At 37.8% G+C, this 21,632-nt stretch overlaps 1 protein-coding gene across 1 annotated transcript in view; it reads left to right on the top strand.

Moving 5' to 3' along the window:
• PLCB1 (phospholipase C, beta 1 (phosphoinositide-specific)) overlaps positions 1-21,632 on the top strand; it is an 833,798-nt gene that overhangs the window by 581,123 nt on the left and 231,043 nt on the right. Inside the window, exons 7-8 of the mRNA XM_010834232.1 lie at positions 6,828-6,928; positions 8,154-8,320. Coding sequence (XP_010832534.1) covers positions 6,828-6,928; positions 8,154-8,320 — 268 coding nt within the window. The remainder of the gene's footprint in view (positions 1-6,827; positions 6,929-8,153; positions 8,321-21,632) is intronic.

Below are 21,632 nucleotides of genomic sequence, written 5' to 3'. Positions count from 1 at the left end.
CAGAGTCTTTTCCAATGAGTCAACTCTTCGCATGAGGTGGCCCAAGTACTGGAGTTTCAGCTTTAGCATCATTCCTTCCAAAGAACACCCAGGGCTGATCTCCTTTAGAATGGACTGGTTGGATCTCCTTGCAGTCCAAGGAATTCTCAAGAGCCTTCTCCAACACCACAGTTCAAAAGCATCAATTCTTTGGTGCTCAGCTTTATTCACAGTCCAACTCTCACATCCATACATGACCACTGGGAAAACCATAGCCTTGACTAGACAGACCTTTGTTGGCAAAGTAATGTCTCTGCTTTTGAATATGCTATCTAGGTTGGTCATAACTTTCCTTCCAAGGAGTAAGCGTCTTTTAATTTCATGTCTGCAGTCACCATCTGCAGTGATTTTGGAGCCGGAAAAAATAAAGTCTGACACTTAGCATCTGCTAATCCCAAACCACTAATCCACCCCTCCCCCCATCTCCCCCTCACATCACCTTTTCCCTTTGGTAACCCTAAATTTGTTTTTGATACCTCTGAATCTGTTTGTATTTCATAGGTAGATTCATTTGTGCCATATTTTATATTCCACATATAAGTAAAATCATACAGTATTCTTTCTCTGTCTATTTTATTTCACTAAGCACGGTGCTCTCCAACTCTATCCATGTTGCTGCAAATAGCATTATTTAATTCTTCTTTAAGGATGAATGGTATTCCACTATATACACCACGTATATTCCACTATATTTTTATCCACACCTTCTTTATCCATTCAGACTCAAGGAGTATCTCTTGAGCTCTTATTGTGTGCCCTCCATCCCTGATAATATGGTAGTGAGAAAAATAAAATTTCAGTCCCAGGATTCAAGGATTATACAGTCTCTGAGGGTGCCAGTTAAAAATTTCAACTGACAGATGTAAATTGGGGAAAACGCTATGAACAAATGGAATGGAGCATTGCTATTGAGAATAAGAGAAATTCATTCCAGAAAAAGAAAACTGTGCAGCACCGTGAGTCTGGAAAAAGTTTACCAGTTTAAGTAACTGTAAAAATATCACTGTATTTAAGCATGAAAAAAGAAGCGTGAAACATTTAGAAAGATGTGCAAAGAATTTGTTTTCTCTGTAGTTGTTCCTGATTTGACCTTTACCTGATTTGACCTAACATCTTGTTGTGGGGGAGGAGATAAAAAATGTTAACTTGTTACTATAAATCTAGCCAAGGGAAAAAGGAATAGAAGAAACTGAATAGAAAATCAAATCCATCAATCAGTTCTCTGCAAATTACAACTTTCTAAACAATTGGATTCTGAGAATTCAGTCAATAATTACAAATTGAGTCTTTATAATCCACTGTGTCTTTTATTTATAGGTTTGCACTTTCAAACCAGTGTCAACTGGAGACATTTTTAAAGGAAAATGAGATTCAAATAGCAGGGTTTAAATTGAAACAATATTTATCTTTAGTAAATTAAATGTTATGACAATTTTCTGAAAACAAATTGGAGATTTAAAAAAAAAATCAACCTCCATCATAAAGTTTTTAAAACTCATTATTCACAGTAAAGTATACTCTACTTGGAGGAGTGGTAGAATTAGATGCTGTGAAAAGATCTATAAACCAAAGTCAGTTTCAGAGCTAGGAGACACATGTTTCCTGGAACTGGCTATATATTTTGAATCTTTGCTGTAATTTCATATCTACAGAACAGTGGCTCTAGAAAATATCCACTGATTACCAAAGGTGTACTGACAAGAGGTGTTTTAAACGCTTCACAGAAGAAAAGGTTACATAAATGGCAGATTGTGTTAATTACGGTTCACGTGGGGAGCCTCGCAGAGCCGGTGGCTGTGCAAACTCATTTGAAAGGACCCTGATGCTGGGAAAGGTTGAAGGTGGGAAGAGACGGGGATGACAGGATGAGATGGTCGGATGGCATCACCGACTCAATGGATATGAGTTTGGGTAAACTCTGGGAGTTGGTGATGGACAGGGAGGCCTGGAGTGCTGCAGTCGCAGAGAGTCGGACACGACTGAGTGACTGGACTGAACTGAACTGTTCAACTAGGTTTAATTGTGTTCTGTAAATAGATACATTACCAGAAATACTGTGGACATCCTGTTGTGATTTTTTTAAACATTATCTTTGTGCACATTGTTAGGGATAATTAATGTGCTTGAACTCGTATCCTGATCAACATGATCCATCGAAATAACAATAACAATAACCTTAATGGGTACTCCTTTAGCTATTTCAATTGCTTATTAAAGTTACCTTAATTGTTTAAAAGTAGTACTGTATGTAAAAAGAGAGGCAAAACAATGACTGTCTTCTATTAATAATCCAAATATATATTTCAGTGAGAACTTTGAGACCTTTCCATATTCATAAAATTGGTACTTTGCCCACAAGCTTTCTGAGAACAGAAAATAATTTACTTGCACCAAATTCCCTTAGATTTAAGGCTTTTTTAACTTGAAAAAAAGCTTAGTGACATTTGGAATCACATTATAATCTTGGCATAGCACTGGCCTTTTAATGAAAAAAATAGGAATAAATCTATGTATTTTTTAAATAATAAATTTTACTATAGCTATCAACATACATGTAATACAACCCCCCAAAAAAAGTGATTATTTTGGATTTACAGAATTTGATACATTTTAGTAAAGAATAGTATGAATGAAATTCACAAAAGAACTTCTCCCAGGATAACTGCAATATGTTGACTTTCTCCTATGCCTTATACCCAGAATGTAAATCAGGAATAGAGTTACTTATTCAGCTGTGAATGTTAAAATCACTAATACACAATTCCATTTTAGAACCACATTAAGTATTTGGTTCATTATCAGTAGCTTACTTGTAATTATTTCACGTCCTCTCTGGCTGTAACTTTTGTTTTATCTCTTTAGAACAAAAATATTAAGAGCAGGTTGAAATCCTGAATTTACTGGAAAATGATTCATTTATTAGGCAAGATAAAATGTGCATGTGGACTTCTTATTCATTAGATTCCACTGAAATTAATATGTTTCAGAATAACACTTCTGAATGTTAAATAATTATTTATTACAGAGTTTTTAAATCTATAAATGTATAAATAAGAAAATACAAACAATATCCAAAAACTGGCTTGAAATTTAGTTTTCTGGATTACAGCATGAGTTGAGGAATCAAGAAACCTTAATTTAAAACATAGAAAACCTGCCCCCACCAACTTGATGCCATAGACAAGTTTTCAAAACTCCCATCTCCTTAGTGTTTGTATCTGTAAAAGTGATCACTAACCATTCCGACCTCATAGAGCTGACAAGGAGTTAAATGAAAGCATTCAAGTAGAGCTCCTGGAACTATATGCTTGGCATATAGTAAGTGCTCAATAAATATTTATTCTTATTATCCTCTGAGAATTATTTATATGCATATACATGACTTTCTCTCTCTTTTTTATGTACATGTATTTTTTCCCAGATTCTTTTTTTCCTTTATGGAGCATCATGAAATACTGAGTATAGCTCCTTGTGCTATGCAGTAGGTCCTCGTTGGTTATCTACTTTACGTACAGAAGTGTGTGTGTATTAATCCCAAGCTCCTCGTTTACCCCTCCTCGCCTTTCTCCTTTGGTGACCATAAGTTTGTTTCTATGCCTCCGGGTTTATTTCTGATTTGTATGTAAGTTCATTTGTGTCATTTGTTAGGATTCTACATATAAATGATATAATATTTGTCTTTGGCTTACTTCACTTTGTTATTTTTAATTCGGCATGTAGGTATTTCATAACCTGTTTTTGGAATCTGGAAATGTGAACACCACCGGTACTACCTTCAAGTTATACTGAAGGTAGATTCTTTGTATTCAACCATAGAATTGAAGCAATTCCATTTTTAATGAAAATACTTTGTAGTTTCTGGAATAAATGGGCCTGATTCAGACTGTATTGGCCTTCTTAATCCTTCTTCCAAAAAAGTTTGATAGTAATGGCAACAAATAATCATTGATGATCTGTTTTGTGTTGGAGGCATGATGAGGTAAACAAAGTCCTGGATCACAAAACAGATCTAAGGTCTGGTGCCATAGCCTGAGGGAATTCAGCAAACATTCATTAGGTGTATATTATCTGCCAGGCATTATTCTAGAGACACAAAGGAATTAAATAAGAGATAGTGCACTTTATTCAAAAACACACAGTCTAGTCGATGATCAGAAATATAAAAACTAAAGGAAACTGTGTGGTGGGTGCTATAGAGAAGGTATATGCAGGTGGATTGCAGACACGCAAAACAAGAACGTGTCATCTCTACCTGGTTGGTTAAGAAGTGTTCACAGAAGAGTGTCTGACGTTTCGGTATGCTCTTGAGCATCATCCTTGGGTTTCGTCCTGCTCAAACACAATGAGTCTGTTCTATCCACTTTACCAAATCATGAGATCCAGGAAAATAAAATATGTGAATGATCTTTGCACATTCCAGCCTTACTTAAAATGTAAGGAATTATTAACTGACCATAGCTTTTCCCTCAATATCTCCTCCATATTCTTTCACTTTAGCTTTCAGTGATGCTCATTTCAACTTATTTCTCCAAAATGTTTTTCCCTCATTTTCACCCACTGACCCCAAAGGGTATCCTCATCAGTCAAGTTGGGCCAAAGAAAAATGAAACTGTATTGAAACATTTTCCATTTTCTAGGTGCTAACATCCGACTGGCAATAAAAATAATATTGTGTTTATTCAGATTATTTCATCAATGTGTTCCCTCTAATAAGAAGTTCTAATTTATAGCTGGTAAATAAAAAAATAGAGTTTTAGTAAAGTATGTCATTTTATGAAATGTGTATGGACTCTTTTGTAAATGGCTTTAGTTGAATCTGATGTCTTGTGGGAAGCATATTTTCTATCAACTTCCATCTTTTTCATAAATTACATTCATTCATTTAGTAAATATTTATTATGGACCTGCTATATGCTACAGAGACTGAGAAGTTAACGAGCAACACACAGGTCCTAGTTTGTGTCGGTCTGCAGGTTAGCAAGTAACACAGAAAACTGTACAGTTGGAAGCACAAAACCACGTTAAATAAGAACTGAAACAGGAGACAAGATGGTGTGAGGGTAGCACAGAATGGAAATTAAAACCTGGTGTAGGAGGAAGAGGTTTTAAGCTAAGACAAGAAGGGAGGAAAATAAAGGAAGCCGCTAAGAAAAGGAAGACAATGATTGATACCTTCGACAAAATCTGCTTGTATGCTTTTAGTGAGATCAGGAGGAGGGCAAGTAGAGTGAGCTCTAAATAGTAATGAAATAGTGGGGAGTATAAGAGAACAAATTTGGGGTTCATCAACTCCAATAAAGTCTGATGCTTGAGTTGGCCAAATGAGGCACTGATTATTTCCTGGAGATTTGTTTTTAAATCTTTCTTCCCTGTATCTCTCGGACATAGAATATGATAGCAATGCTCATTTTTGTCTATTTTCAAAACTACTTATAAGAGACATGGGTGTCTAACTCAGAGAGTGTGGCAGTTAAAAAAGTGTACATTCTCCAGTCAAAAGGATTTCTCTCACTTTGTAAATTAAATGGAATTTTGGAAACCTGTTCATAGGTTAAACTTTTCCCCGTTTTATGAGTGGCAAAACATCATGAAACAATATGTTGGAATTTCCTTCTTGGAACTGGCTGCTTGTACTCATGATTTCAAAGTTAGTGTCCAGGTAACTGAGCTTAATCATTTAATGCTTCTTGTTATATATAAATGATATGCATTGTTTGGTTGTCTCAAAATGCTATTTTGCAAAATGGACTTTTTTTCCTGCTCTATAAATCAATTTAGTAAAGAAAATGTTATTTTATTTATTCATTTCTCAAATATAGGACTCCTGCTGTTTGCCAAGTGGTGAGCTAAGTTTTCTTATCTGTTAACAAGCAGTGCAGTCTCAGACAATAATTTTTAGATACTTCTATAAAAATATATTTACAAAAATATGTATGTGGTAAAAGGAAGGATGTTTTCTTTGATTTAAGGGCTCAAAAATAAAAATAATCATATAAACACATACCCGAAATAGGAAAAGCGGCATGAAGAGTGTCCTTCCTGTTAACAAATGCTGGAAGACATGCTTCCAGTTTCCATGGCAGCTGCACTAAACAGACAGTTTAGTCACAGAAGTCAGCTTTTATATCAGTGACTTGCTTTCTAAACAGTAGGACTGAGGGGAATCAGTGACCAATAATGACTGGTGTCCTACTTAGGAAAACTGTGTTGCAACTTATCAGTTTACTTTAAAAAAGAAAGAACACTGTTTGAAAAAAAAAAAAAAAGACACAAAATTGGAATTTTATGTTTTCATTTTGAAAATATCTTTCTCCAGGTTCTTGAAAGAAAAATACATTCATTCAAAAGTCTGCTAAACAGCACATAAGCAATGTGAATGTCCTTCATGCCACTGATCTGTACACTTAAAAGTGGTGAAAATGACTTATTTATGTTCTGTGTATTTTATCACAATTAAAAATGAGGTTAAAGTCACCAGGAAAAGCAACCTAAAAGAAAAAAATTGTTTCACTAGGTCTAACTTACTTTAGAAATTGCCTTAACATCCCTTCAGAAGGAGAAAACTCTTAAGCTTAAAATATAATGAGAAAACAGAAAATTAGTTTTTGGTACCTCAAAAACTAGTGTCCCTGTAATGCTAGCCCATAGATGCTTTCTGAGTGCTTACCCTGAGCTCTTAAAAGAAAAGAAAGAGGAAAGGAGGAGGGAAGGAGGAAAGAGAGACAAAACAGGGAGGAAAGATAATGAAGAAAAAGACCATTTACTGACCCTCTTATTTTATTCCCCAGAATGATTCGATACCTCAAGAAGATTTCACTCCTGAAGTGTACAGAGTTTTCCTGAACAACCTTTGTCCTCGACCTGAAATTGATAACATCTTTTCCGAATTGTAAGAGAATACATTTTAACCTGTTTGTTCCTGCTTACAGTGGTACTCAGTGGTACTCAGTGTGGCTTTAGCGGAGTGGTAGAGGGAGATGTCAGAAATTCTTTGTACAATGAGTAACAGCAGTGTTTCTGCGTCATTTGTTGGAGACCATCACACATTCCTACCTCTGAGGTTCAATCACTGCTTGTAATGAGTGAAATTTGCTGTGACTTGTTGCAGGGTGTCATTGTCTTAATATTCTCGAGGGTCTCTGCATGGTTTGAAGACTATGGCCAGAACTGAGTGGCATGTAGGCAAGAGTCTTTGCAGAGATAGTCTCATGTTGTAGAAAGAATGCTGAACCGGGAACCTGTCATCATACTTCTCTGCATTGCATCAGTGAAATGAGAATTTCAGATCACTAACCCTCCCCCACAGCTGAAAATTGTTTGCTTTTATATTAGAAATTATACAGACATTACTTTTTTTAAATGATTTTTTTAAGAAGCAAATCAAAACACCAAGGCAAATATGGGGAAGTAGCAATTTAACCTCCTTGATACACTGAAATCCACATGCTGACAGACCAATCCAAAATTGATAAGCTAAATAAAAATTTTTTTCATATGGAAATCAAGCACAGTACTTTGCTGAGTTCATTGCCATCAGTTATTGATAGAACATCTGCAACATCTGTACCTCTGAACTTGTCTTTGGGTTGTCAACAGGATTGAAAAGGGAAGTTTGAATCACACTACATTGCAGAGTTATAGACTCTTGCTGAAACATAATTTTAATGAAAAGGAAAATGTCCCCAATCATATTTGTTCTTTTTAGTAATGAGTAATAAATACATCTTTAGGGTGATTAAGCAGAATATGAGAATTTGATGACTAAACCAGTTTAGCATCATAATCAAAACAGCAACCCATAACCTGTGTTCCCTTTAGAGTGCTGCACCTTCACACACAGAATGCATGTTCCCTACTGTGGTTTTCTTTTGCATCTGGTATAGTTCAAGGGCATTGGGATTTGGTGGCAGTCATTGCAAAGTGTTTGCATCCCACAGAGATACAGCAGTTGTGATGGAGCAACACAATGTGTTTAGGGCAAGATAGGAATTCCAGTATAGCATGCTCTTGCCAGGTATGGCAGGCGTTTATTTCTACAGAGCTGCTAAATGCAAATACATGCATGAGACTTGACAGAAAAACCTGCTAATTTCCTGGTGTTTAACTGTTTTTAGTGGTGCCAAAAGCAAACCATACCTTACAGTTGATCAGATGATGGATTTTATCAACCTCAAGCAGCGAGATCCCCGGCTAAATGAAATACTTTACCCACCTTTAAAGCAAGAGCAAGTCCAAGTGTTGATTGAGAAGTATGAACCTAACAACAGCCTCGCCAAAAAAGGTCAGTTCACTTTTTCCCACACCAGAATGAGGCTCGAGTTCTAATTGTGAGTGGGCCACTCTTCATAGTCACGGACATCAAGGGCCATTTAGGGTTTTTTTTTTTTTTTTAAGTTTGGTATGTGATGTTTATCTGGTGGCTCATTTGGTAAAGAATCTGCCTGCACTACAGGAGACCTGGGTTTGATCTCTGGCTTGGGAAGATCCCCTAGAGAAGGAAATAGCAACCTACTCTAGTATTGCTGCATGGGAAATCCCACGGACAGAGGAGCCTGGTAGACTACAGTCCATGGGGTCACAAAGAGTCAGCCATGACTGAGCAACAAAGCCGTCGCCATCACTGTGTGATGTTTGTGTTGTTGTTATGTATACATGTGTATGTAACATTATTTTGGGGACTTCCCAGGTGGTGCTCCTGGTGAAGAACCCACCTGCCAATGCAGGAGACTTAAGAGATGTGGGTTCAGTCCCTGGGCTGGGAAGATCCCCTGGAGGAAGGCATGGCAACCAGCTCCGGTATTTTTACCTGGAGAATCCCCTGGACAGAGGAGCCTGGCGGGCAACAGTCCATGGGGTTGCAAAGAGTCAGACACAACTGAAGTGACTTAGCGTGCATGCAACATTGTTTTCTAAATGTCTAATCATTTGTTTTGTTTTAAATTTTCCCCATGACTGAATGCATCTTTCTTCAGACAGGATACTCACTATCTTAAAAATTACCCTTTTGGTTCTGTTTCTAGTTCTGTGACATGACCCATAGATATTTCTAAATCACTAAAACTGAAGAGAATATTCAATCCATTAGAACCTTATCTTATTCTAGCTTACACTATTGAATTTTTCCACTTGAAATAATATTTTAAACTTTGTTCTTCTGTGCTTAAAGAATTTAGTGTTTGTAAGAGGAAAAAACTGGTATCAGATAGATGAACTAAATTGCCAGAAAGTTATTGAGGTATTTATATCTTTGATTCTGGAGAAAATACTTGCAAAAATAAATCATGAAAATTCAGTTTCAAGGAGTTTCTAATCATATTAATATGTGGCATCATTGTCTCTGAACTGGATCATCAGTTCTTCCTTTATCACTAGTGACCAAGTCTCATCTGGATTGAAATTCCTTCACTGAGAAAATTAGTATGTTATTACTGATGTTACTGTAAATTGCCTAGATATTGTCCAACTTGGACAATATTCCATAAGGAGTAAAGAAAACAAAGTGCAATTAAATAATTATTAAGAAGAAATATATTTCCTGTTAATATGCAAGTAATTCATAAGTAACAGACAGCTCTGGTAAGCTTATGGTCATTAATAAGAATAGTTATCATAAAAGTAGATTTAAAAGTTATTTTTGCATATTGCATTTTTTTCTGGAACTAGTCCTCTAAATGAGAAATGGAAGTATTTATTAATATCAAAGTAATATTGTTTCCTGGAGAATCCCATGGATAGAGGAGCCTGGTGGGCTGCAGTTCATGGGGTCGCAAAGAGCCGGACACAAGTGAGCGACTTCACTAACGAACTAATATCTTATCATTAATTCTATTCTACATGTTATTAGTTGAGAATTTAGAGATGATTTACTTTAGTTTTTAGTTTTATTACTTTACATATTTTCATTCTAGTCTGTTTCTTTGTCAGGCACTTTGCCTTTGCTGTAGCATCATTCTTGCCGTGCTGACGTTGAAGGAAACGACTGGCCCAACAGCACATGCTGGTGTTGCCAGGCCAGCCCTCCAGCCTCCTCAGGTCTGGTGCTCTTTCTTTCCTGGTGCCATAGACTTGGGATTTCTCCCTATCATTAAACCAGAGACTCCTCGGAAATTTCGCATGGATAGCTTGACCGTTCCCTTCTGAAATCCAAACTTCGCCAGAAATAACTAACAGTATTTTAACAAGTCCGACAAGACTTCTAAAAACAGCCCATGACACCAGGAAAACAAAAAGCTCTTGTGAAACCGATGAGGCCCTTCAGAATCTAAACCGTGCCCGTTTCTCATCCCCTCACACCACACTGCTGATGGTCCGAACTTCATCTAGTGTGTGACACCCCATGCATGACTCAGACAAAGTAGAGGATACAAAGGAAAATGTTCTGATAGGTTATTGTAAAACTCTGTCATCCTGGAGAAACCAATTTTGATTCTAATGGAAATTAAGATTAGACTCTTGCAAACGCAAGAGTGTTTAGTGCCATTTTACAGCCATACTAGATATAAATTCCATAATCATGCAGACATATATAATTCAGGTATATTTAATACAGCAACTCTGAGGACTTACCTGGTTAAGACTCCATGCTTCCACTGCAGGGGGTTTGTGTTCAATCTCTGGTCAGGGAATTAAGATCTCACAAAACAAAACCAATAAATGAATAAATAAAATTTAAGACATAAAATAGCAATTTAATTTATTTTTCTACAACTTTATTTTTTCTACACCTTAATATGGTAATTGATTGTGAAGTCTCCATGTCAGCCTTGATGTGATTTTTTTTAACCACAGTATTCATTTCTCAATCCCAAAACTTCAATAAGAAGATGAACTTGTGATGTCTCACACCAAGTCGTTTTGTCTGCTGCTTGGGCTCTGTTTATGTGAACAACAAAGATTAGAGAAGATTGTTTTGTTTTTCTAGCAACTGTTGTAACATTGTCAAAAGGATAACAATTTTGAAATATGTGTTTGTAGTAATAAGAAATAGTTGGATTAGACTTCAATTTTTTAGTAACGAAGACTTTGAGATATTTTTTCCAAATTGGTTCAAAGTTTTTTTTGACATTGCAGTTCATATTATTTGATGTTTGACTTTTAACATATTTTTAGGAACTCCTTTATATGTCCAACAAAGTACAATTTAATAAAGTATTTATTATATGGCTTCATTGATTGATATGCAAGGAAATTAGCTTTCATTTATTATGTGACTTTCAAAATATACATTATCATTTTGCAAAGCAGGAAACCAAGTCTTTGAGATCAAATGTATACCTGTGGCGGATTCATGTTGATATATGGCAAAACCAATACAATATTGTAAAGTTAAAAAAAAAAAATAAGATCTCATATCAAGATACTCTTCAAAAAAGCAGTTTTTAATTTTCAGTCAATGAGCTAATATCTTTTTTAATTAATTTATTTTTTACTGAAGGATAATTACTTCACAGAATTTTGCTGTTTTCTGTCAAACCTCAACATGAATCAGCCAAAGGTATACATATATCTCCTCCCTTTTGAACCTCCCTCCCATCTCCCACCCCATCCCACCCCTCTAGGTTGATACAGAGCCCCTGTTTGAGTTTCCTGAGCCATACAGCAAATTCCCATGGGCTGTATATTTTACAAATGGTAATGTAAGTTTCCATTGTAATCAATAAACACCTAAGAAAATAAGTAGTGAAATTTAATATTATATTTTTTTCTGTTGTACTTTACATTTTGCCTAGTTCTTCAAATGTGTTCAAGCATTAATTAAAATGACCCCCAAACTCAGTCTCAAAAATCTGAGAAAAACACTTCCATATTTGCCTATATTTGATATAAAATGATGGGAATAAGATACATACAGAATATACAAGCAGGCATGCTAAGTTGCTTCAGTCATGTCCGACTCTGTGACCCTATGGACTGCAGCCCATCAGGCTTCTCTGTCCATGGGATTCTCCAGGCAAGAATACTGGAGTGGGCTGCCATGCCCTCCTCCAGGGAATTTTTCCCACCCAGTGATCAAACCCACATCTCCTGCTAATCTTGCATTGGCAGGTGGGTTCTTTACCACTAGCACCACCTGAGAAGCCAGAATATACATATGTAATAACAAAAATGCACTTATACCCTCTGGTATCAAAAAACGTATTCTAAAGTTAGGTGCATAACAAATAGACAACACACAAACTTGACATGTGCTAATGTTTAGTATTATGTGCATTTTATAAAATTTCAACATAGAAGGTAATTTTCATTTAAATGAAAAAATTTTAATGTAGCTAAAAGCCTAATGGCTAAGACTGAGCATAGGCACAGCACCTGGAAACATGAAATGAAAACCCGGAAGAGCTGACCATGGGTGATGCTCTGTGCTGCTATCGTCAGTGTGTTATCCACACTCCACGCTGGAGTTTCGGTCTCTGTGGATATGCACTGGTTATAAATAATTGGAAGGTTTCTGTGCTGTCTAAGGCCAAACGTTCATGTGTTTGGGTTGCACAGAGTTGGAATCTTGTTGCAGAAGCTACTGTTCTCAAGGGAGTTAGATTTTAGATTTATTTCTATAATTTAAAATCACACACTAAAAAATTCATGCGGCCCCAAGTCAGCAAATGTTTCTTCCTTACCATGTTGTTTGCACTTGAGGACTAACTATGCTTAACATAGGGCTACACAATGACCCCTGCCTCTATTGAACAGTCATGAATGTAAGTTTGAAGATTAATGTTTCTTAAACTGTTAATTTTTTATCACTTAAACTCTTTAGAAGGAAGACAGTGAGTAAAATTCATATGAAAAATGAAATATTTGTATTGGTGCCTTAGGTAACAGCCTACAGACCTCTAGATTCAGCAGTTATGTCTGTGAAAGAAGACCAAATACTGTTTAAGCTGCCAAACCAAAAGAAAAGTTTAATTTGTTCATACTTTTATTCTTCTGTGAAAAGCAGGTGTTCATAAGTATTTGTTAAACAATTGAATTAATATAATAGATTATAATATGAGCAAATGTTTCAAGGTAATTTTCTTTTTTAACATGTTCTTTCCCTGAAATTTTTACGAGGTGTGGCATATGAAAGCTTCCCTGCTTTGTTGCAATTTAAAATACTGTGAGTTACTAGTTTAATAGGTGAACTCAAAATGAATAATAGCAGAGCTATTTTGTTTTAAACCAAGCAAATAGAAGCTCAGGTATAGAAAGCATTTTTGTTCCAAACCCACCTACACTAATGATGATTTGCATCACTAGAAATAACCCCATTGTATTTTCAATATCATTTTAAGAAACTCCTACAAGTGAACTGTATTGTGTCATTATTATCAGCAGCAAGAAGCACTCAGAGTGTGCTAGATTGGGCACTGGGTTTGGCAGTCTTGCAGCTTGCAGTATTAGGTGGAACTCCTTTAGTTGAAAAATGACAAACTTAACTGAAACAAGCACAGAAAGAAATTGATGCATATAAACATATATGCTTATAATTGGTGCATAAAGGCAAAAAGCGAGTGTGTTAATGACTTGCAGCATAACTTTATCCAGGGGCTCAAATGATGTTCTCAAGACCCATCTTTCATCTCCCAGTGACGTTCTCTGTACTGACCGTAATTCTTGGACAGACTCTCCAGGCAAGAAACCCACCAGCAGCTCCAGGCCTGCCAGTCTCAGTATGCAGAAACTCCTCTTACTCATAGTTCCATCAAAATCCCAGAAACCAGAGCACGGCTTAAAAGTCACCCAGGACCACTCCTGAACTAGGACCCCTGTGGCCTGGAGGATGGAGTATACCAATTGGACAAACACTGGTCACATGACTCCCCCTAGAGCCAATAAAGAGTCAGATACCTAAACTACTTGGATTGAGAGTGGGAGAGAGGTGGTTCCCTGAAATTCAGCCTGGGTGTGTTACCTGGAAAAAAACTAGTCACCAGGCAGATAAAACAGCAGGTCTCACTAAAACTGGTCAGAAATCAACAACTTATCATCACTGTTTATCCACCTATTATGATACCTTAGGAAGCCATTTAAACCTTTGACTGTTTCCACCCCCTACTTTGCTCATCTTTGAATATATTCTGAGAGATTTACTGGAAGAATTAAATAAGTTGCTCATGATAAGAAGGTTGCATATCTTAACTGTTGCCCATTGAACTTTTGTTGGTCTGAACTAATGAAAAATAAGAATTAGTATTTATGCTGAATAATTTCAACCCATTTGTGGGTCTGAAAGTAAGATTCAGAGCACTGGGCAAGACTTTCCTGAATGCTCCTGTGTCTTGGCTAACAGGCTTATTTAACTTATTGCAATTAATAATAAATTAGACTCATTTGATGATGAAACCTGAAAAAATATGGCAAGTCGTTTCTGTGCAGAAATGTTCATTTCTGACTCAAATATTTTATCTATATTTTTATTAAGTTGAATTATAATTATATTTTAAAGTATAAAGATTTATACTGGAATCTTAATATTTACTTTAACACTTAATTTTCCTACTAGAATTTTAAAAATCATTATTTTCCCAGCACCATTTCTCTTTACTAGGTAGAAGTTATCAAAATGATGATTATTTTTATAAATGTGTATTGTGTATCCTCAAGAAGTGAAACATGCCATAATTTTAAAAAGAAGCTGGTGTTGTGTTATAGTTAAGCCAGTTAAGTGACTTTGACTTGTCTTGTTGAACTTCAGGTTCCTCATCTGTAAAATGGGATGATACCAACACTAGTAAACATCAGTGCTTACTCCCTATCCCTTGGCATTCATGGTTCCAATTTAGTCCACAGCATCTTCTGCAACTCTCCAGGTCTTTCTTTCTCTCAGCCCAACTACAGCCAACCTCCAAGTGTCCAGGACTTCATGTCCCCAGGAGTAAATTTCCCTCGGGAAGTAGTACCTCTCTTCCTTGCCCACTGTGTGGGACAGTTAAATAAGTATTCTCCATATCCTCCAAAGCTCTCAAGTAGGTTTAAAACCCAGTTGCCAACAACTGTAACCTACTTTATAATATTCCCTTTATTAGCTGCCTTTTCTTCCCTTCTCGTTTCTCCACTCCCCTGTTAGTTCCTAGGTTACCTTCCACTGTTGCATTGAAATCCTTATCTCAAAGCCTACTTTTAGAAGAACCTAAACTAAGGCAAACACTTTTCTACAAATGGCCTTAACAGAATCTAAAGTGAAAGATGGGTAAGGTCAGTGTAGCTGAACACTGAGAGGAAAAAAATAAATAAAGGGCTGTGCTCATGGCTCATTCTTTCTCACCTGTCACTAAGGTCTTAGCTGTTATCACTCCTGAAGTCCTGGCTGGAAGCCTCAAAATCACAGGATCTCTTGTGTACAAGCAACTTAGCCCTTTAGCCCTATCTCACTGGTCGTAGAAGTGGCAGCTAAGGAAGTGACAATGTTGAGAGTAGAACTGTATTTTCTGTGTCCCAGTGCGGAGTTCTCTTCACTACTCTGGACTCCACGTGGAGCCCTCTGTTAGGACTTGCTCAGAAAAGGCAGTGTCATCTATTTAGAAGTTAGCAATTTGCATCCATAGCAGTAGTTTTCAGACTGCCTTTGACACAGGATACTTTTGTGTCTGTTTCTTCTAACAATGGCTCACTCATTGGTCAATGTGTAAGAAAAACTTTTTGGTTTTTCCAACCAGTAGAAGCACTATTTGGTTGAACTGGGGACCGTGCATTGTAGCTGAAGACAGCTGCCCTACTCCTGTTTCTTCTTCTGCTCCATACCTTCCTCTGAAGGCACTTCTGCCAAACCCCAGGAGATTCAAGATGCTCAGTCTAAAACCACTCATCTGGAGGTGATATTGACTGGCCTAATGATCTGTCTCACCGTTAAGGTGGCATTCACTTAAATATTTTTATATGCATGATCTGTGTAGCAATACAAGAAATAAAAGAACAGAAATCAATGAACAGAGTCAACTCAAATAAGATAGGTTTTCTTCCCAAAAGACAAAGACAGATAAAAGCTGTGTGATAAAGCCAGTTCTTTTCATGCCTGAAAGTTCCTATGCTGAGAAAGCTGCTGAAAAGCCACTCTAGTATTTTACTGATTATGAGCCCATTTAAATCCCACCTATTGACTTTCTAACCTCTGTGGAAGGTCATAAAAGAATGACATTAGCTTCTGTGAGTATATTCCAAGCTCCTCTTAACTCTGTGTTTCATCTGTTCATAGACTTCTCTAAAATATTTGAGATTGGCAGAAATGAAAAAAATATATATTTTTTTCTAGAGAGCCATTATGAGTCCATTGTTTGTTAGTTCACTTGGTAACTTCCTTGGATTTCCTTTTCTGATTGCATTTCCTTGTTTCCCAGGAGGCAGGAAGTGGGCTTGAGGAAGGCAAATGCCTGGTCCAGGAGTCCTGGTGTTTTTCTCTAAGTAACCTCAGTGTCTGCTAAGAATCACAACTCTAGCCAGAAAGCCACAACTGGGTTCATTCACAGCTGAAGTGGCCTCTGTTCAGAAAACAACCAGTCTGGTTGTTTATATGATAAAAGACGAAAACAAATGCAAGTTTTAAGAGGTGGGGAAGGGAATTGGTAGCGTATTCCACCCCAGTCTGCCAAGTCTTTTTAAAACATCTTTCCCTCATCAGATTATGCCTTCCCAAGATGCGTTGCCATTGCGTGTGAGAACTACTGGGACAAAGCAGATAATGGCTGTTTTCCTCTAGATCTCTAGACCTCCCATCACAAAAAAGCATTAGCAGTCAGTATTACACATTTTCCCTTCTCAGCAGGGGTAGGGATGGAGGCCAATGACTCAGTTAGAAGAAACAGTTTAGCAGTTGCACTGTGCTGTAGAAAAGCCTTGAAGCCACAGGCACTTGGCCCCAAAGTGTGCCACAGCTGAGTTTGGCTGATAGTTGATTTTATACCAAATAAGTGGGAAGGAAATTGAATGCAAAGGGAGTCAACTCCATGGAAAATATATGATGACCACAAGGAAGCCAGATGAAGTGAGGTGTGGGCTGTCTACCCTAATGCTTCGCAAAAAAGCTGAAATATATGCCATGGCAAAGGCTGATTAATGTCAGGAAGCTGAGACTGACCAATAATTTCATTCATTCATTGTAGAGATGGTAGGAGGCCTGTCTCTCTGAACCAGTGCCATCTGTAGGACTCCAGTTACAGAAGCAAAATTACCTGTAGTGTAGGGATAGCACAATTTTAAGAAGACAAATGAGGATGTTTGAAAAAAATCAAACTCCTCACCTAACACTCTACCTTAAATGTAGAAAAGGAACCTAAAGTGCTTCTTTTTCATGTTGCTATTTCTCTTTGTTTAGATTCGAAGAATCTAAACAGACGTCCTGGTGGAGGACCTAGAACATTTTGGTTTCCTTTGTGTTATTGTCAGCGGGCTTCCCTGGTGGCTCAGATGGTTAAGAATTTGCCTGCAATGCAGGAGACCCAGGCTCGACCCCTGAGTCAGGAAGATCCCCTGGAGAAGGGAACAGCTACCCACTCCAATATTCTTGCCTGAAGAATCCCGTGGACAGAGGAGCACGGCACGCTACAGTCCATGGGGTTGCACAGAGTTGGACATGACTGAGATTCATTGTGAAGGGTCTCCTCTGATAGAGCAATGTGACGCGCACTAATAAAATGTGATAGACTGGTTCCCTACCCTCTGTGTACCTCTAGCTTTAAATGATCAATCAGCCCTTACATAAATTTAGTGGAAAAAAAAAAACAAAACACTCCAAACCCATGTTTAAGAATGTGGAGTTTTAATCTGGATTTTGTTCTTATCTAATCATGTCAATTTAAAAGAACTGCTTAATCTCAGTCAAAGTTTATCTGTCCTGTTAAATAATAAAATGCCGTCTTACCTACCAAGTAGAACAGTGAGATGCAAAGAAATTGCAGATGTGAGAATACTTTGAAAAAGGAAAAGTGCTAATTCAAAGCGAGGTGTTATTATTAAGAACTTCCATACAAACCACATTAACAAGTTCAACTGAATGCAAGTAGAACTACATACAGGGGCACAGAAGCCATGACAGCTGGGTCATGAGGTTGATCTGCAGAACACATATCCATTTAATGGATATTATCATTGGTATCTTGGGCTTGTATTTTTATATAGTTACGGTTATAGAGAGAAGGAAATGACAACCTGCTCCCGTATTCTTGCCTGAAGAGTCCCATAGACAGGGGAACCTGGCAGGCTACAGTCCATGGGGTCGGAAGAGTCGGACACGACTGAGCGACTAAAGAGAGAGAGCGAGCGAGCAGTTTTTGCCATCAAGATAGATTAAGAATGCATGACACTTTCCAACCTAAGATAAAATAATAATGTGTGAGGACATTTATGGAGTATAGTAACTCCAGAATTGGAAAGAAATGGGTAAAATAGACAAAGAAGCCAGCAAAGTTCACATATTACACAAAAACACAGCTAGTTGGCAAACATAATAGGCAAATTTGTGCCTGAGAAAAGATAATTAAAAAGGGGGCATTTAATAGATTATTTCTGAAATAACAGGCAAATAGATTTTGGTGAGCCCTGGGATATTGAACTATCTGCACTTACTTTCTCCTAGCTGGTCTAGCAGAACACACATCACAGTCACAGCACTGAGAACCAATATGAGCCAAGGAAATTACTTCTGAGGGCTCTGCTTGGAAGTGGTTTTAGGAGGTGCTAAGCCGTCGGACCAGTAACTTTCCAACATGCTCTGGTATCATTACAGTAAGAGCAGGGTTTGAATGATGATGAATGGATTTTCAACTGCCTAATCCCAGTGACATCCAAACATGTGAGTGCCAGATCCTGCCCATTTGGCATTTGACTCCAAAAAGTGAGGCTGGTGGCCACGCTAGCTGGCAGAGATATTGTCCAGTTGCCCATCTCAACTGTGTGATAACTCTGTGAGGATTCTTAGGCCATCTGTCTTCCAAAGCATAATTTGTAGAGATTTCTCTGTGCTTCCAGCCTTGAAAGATAATATTTGCATGCATTTGGCTGTTCCTTTTAAAAGGTAACCTGTATATTTTTTTCAAAACCCACAAAGCAATATCACAGCCTCTGTTTAGCACTTCTGCTGTGCTTACCTTGGCACAACATGTTTTTCCTGTGTTTTATTTTTCTTTCTAAGAGTTAGACTCATGATTGGGAGAATAAAAATGCTAGCGGGTGCCTCTAAATTACTTGCAGAGAATAGAATGTAAATTAAGTCTGGAAAAGAATTTTAGACCTTGATAGACAAAGCCAAATCAAAGAGCTAATCCTTCCTTATGCCTCTGCCAGATGGGTCATTTGTCCTGCCTGAGCCCAGCTTCTTTTAACAGAAAGATTAAAGTCACACGTTTTGGAGAGATAAGTAAATCATGGGAAAAAATGCTTCCTTGGTCACATTTGGGGCTATTTTTAGGACTAATCTGTGGTGCCCAGATTGACGCCAACTGCTACAGAGGCAGGGTTCTCTCCTTTTCATCATCCTTGTTTCTCATCCGGGCTAGTGCTGGGAAAGTTATGGAGATAAAACATCGTCAGTCACACTCACTACCATCTGCCTTTCTGTTGCCCTGGCACTGCCTCCAGCACTCAAATTGAGTACCCCTGTGACCTTAGACAAGTTGCTAACCTCTCTAAGCCTTAGTTTGCTCAACTGAAAATGGGAATTAAAAAATACCTTTCTTATAGGATTTCTGTGCCTGGCACATGATCACTGCCCAGGTAATGCTAGCCCTTCCTGTTGGGATGATGATGATGGTGATGATTTATTTATGCCTTTTTCCAGTACTAGAGTATGTGCTCTACAGCAGGATAGCATAGTAGTTAATGGCATGGAACAAAAAACCTGGTTTTGCATTCAAATCCCATTTTATTCACTTGTAAGCATGTGACCTTGAGCAAGCTACTTGCCTGGAGTTTCTCATTCATAAAATAAGCATAAAAATAGTACCCACTTCAGAGAGTTACTGTGAGGATGGAATGAATATTTGCTTATAGTAAACACTATATGGGCTTCCCTGGTAGCTCAGACTGTAAAGAATCCGCTGGAAATGCAGGAGACCTGGGTTCAGTCCCTGGGTCAGGAAAATCCCCTGAAGAAGGGAATGGCAGTCCACTCCAGTATTCTTGCCTGGAGAATTCCATGGACAGAGGAGCCTAGCAAGCTACAAATCCATGGAGTCACAAAGAGCTGGACACGACTAAGCGACTAAGCACGCAAACAGTATATAAAGATTTGTTAAGTACTATACAGGAAATAGACTAAATTCACTAAACTCTTCAAAAGCTGGTTCTCTTTTTCCTTACCATCTTGCTTGCATATTTGTAGTATATTTCCTTTCAAGTAAGAATACATTCTTTTTCTTAGCATTTTTTTTTCAACATAGACAGCCGTATCGTCTTTTTTTGGCCCTTCACGGCATCATCACTGTTTTTTACTTTAGCGCTGTGCCACTGTTCCCTTATGTCTGCTGTCAGGATGAACTCAGCAGCCGTCCCGTGTTGCTGCTTGAATGCCATGATGAGGTCATTTGCAAGGTAACCATCCCAGTAAAACACATACACTGAACAGGAAAGAGCCTGACCAGGAACTTTCAAAACAAGGCACCTTAGTAATGAATCATGAATTTTGTTTAGAGATTAGCTTACAACCATTCCCTACTGTCCTTTTCCCTCCTGGTCAGAGAGCCCATGTAAGGTATCATGAGTGAGTCTGGTGCTACGGACTTGCTGTCAGCCTCCTCATCAGTTCAAGGAGGACCATCAGCTTTTGTTATCTAACGTCACTGAAAGTCACTTTTATAAGCTTCTGGGTAGAAGGCAAGGGCCTATGCATTTTTTCAAATAAACTTCTTACTTGTGAATTTCAAAAGAAATTCTAGCAATACTGATCAAAGAAGTTAGGAGGAGAAAGTATTAATAGAGCAGGTAACTTATTTCAGTGTCAGGCAGGACAGTCAACTCTTTTATTGTTTGAGGATTGACTTACTCTATTGTGAATTATTTTAGTCCCCTGCTTCTATTTTCATGGTTTTAGACATTTAATGCTGACTGTGCCAAAGCCTTTACCGTGTGGATCACAATAAACTGTGGAAAATTCTGAAAGAGATGGGAATACCAGACCACCTGACCTGCCTCTTGAGAAACCTATATGCAGGTCAGGAAGCAACAGTTAGAACTGGACATGGAACAACAGACTGGTTCAAATAAGAAAAGGAGTACATCAAGGCTGTATATTGTCACCCTGCTTATTTAACTTACATGCAGAGTACATCATGAGAAACGCTGGGCTGAAAGAAGCACAAGCTGGAATCAAGATTGCCGAGAGAAATATCAATCACCTCAGATATGCAGATGACACCACCCTTATGGCAGAAAGTGAAGAGGAACTAAAAAGCCTCTTGATGAAAGTGAAAGTGGAGAGTGAAAAAGTTGGCTTAAAGCTCAACGTTCAGAAAACGAAGATCATGGCATCTGGTCCCATTACTTCATGAGAAATAGATGGGGAAACAGTGGAAACAGTGTCAGACTTTATTTTTTGGAGCTCCAAAATCACTGCAGATGGTGATTGCAGCCATGAACTTAAAAGACGCTTACTCCTTGGAAGGAAAGTTATGACCAACCTAGAT

This window comes from Bison bison, unplaced genomic scaffold, assembly GCF_000754665.1.
Source record: "Bison bison bison isolate TAMUID 2011002044 unplaced genomic scaffold, Bison_UMD1.0 scf7180017864030, whole genome shotgun sequence".
NCBI lineage: Eukaryota > Metazoa > Chordata > Mammalia > Artiodactyla > Bovidae > Bison > Bison bison.
This window is presented reverse-complemented; position numbering and strand designations above follow the sequence as displayed.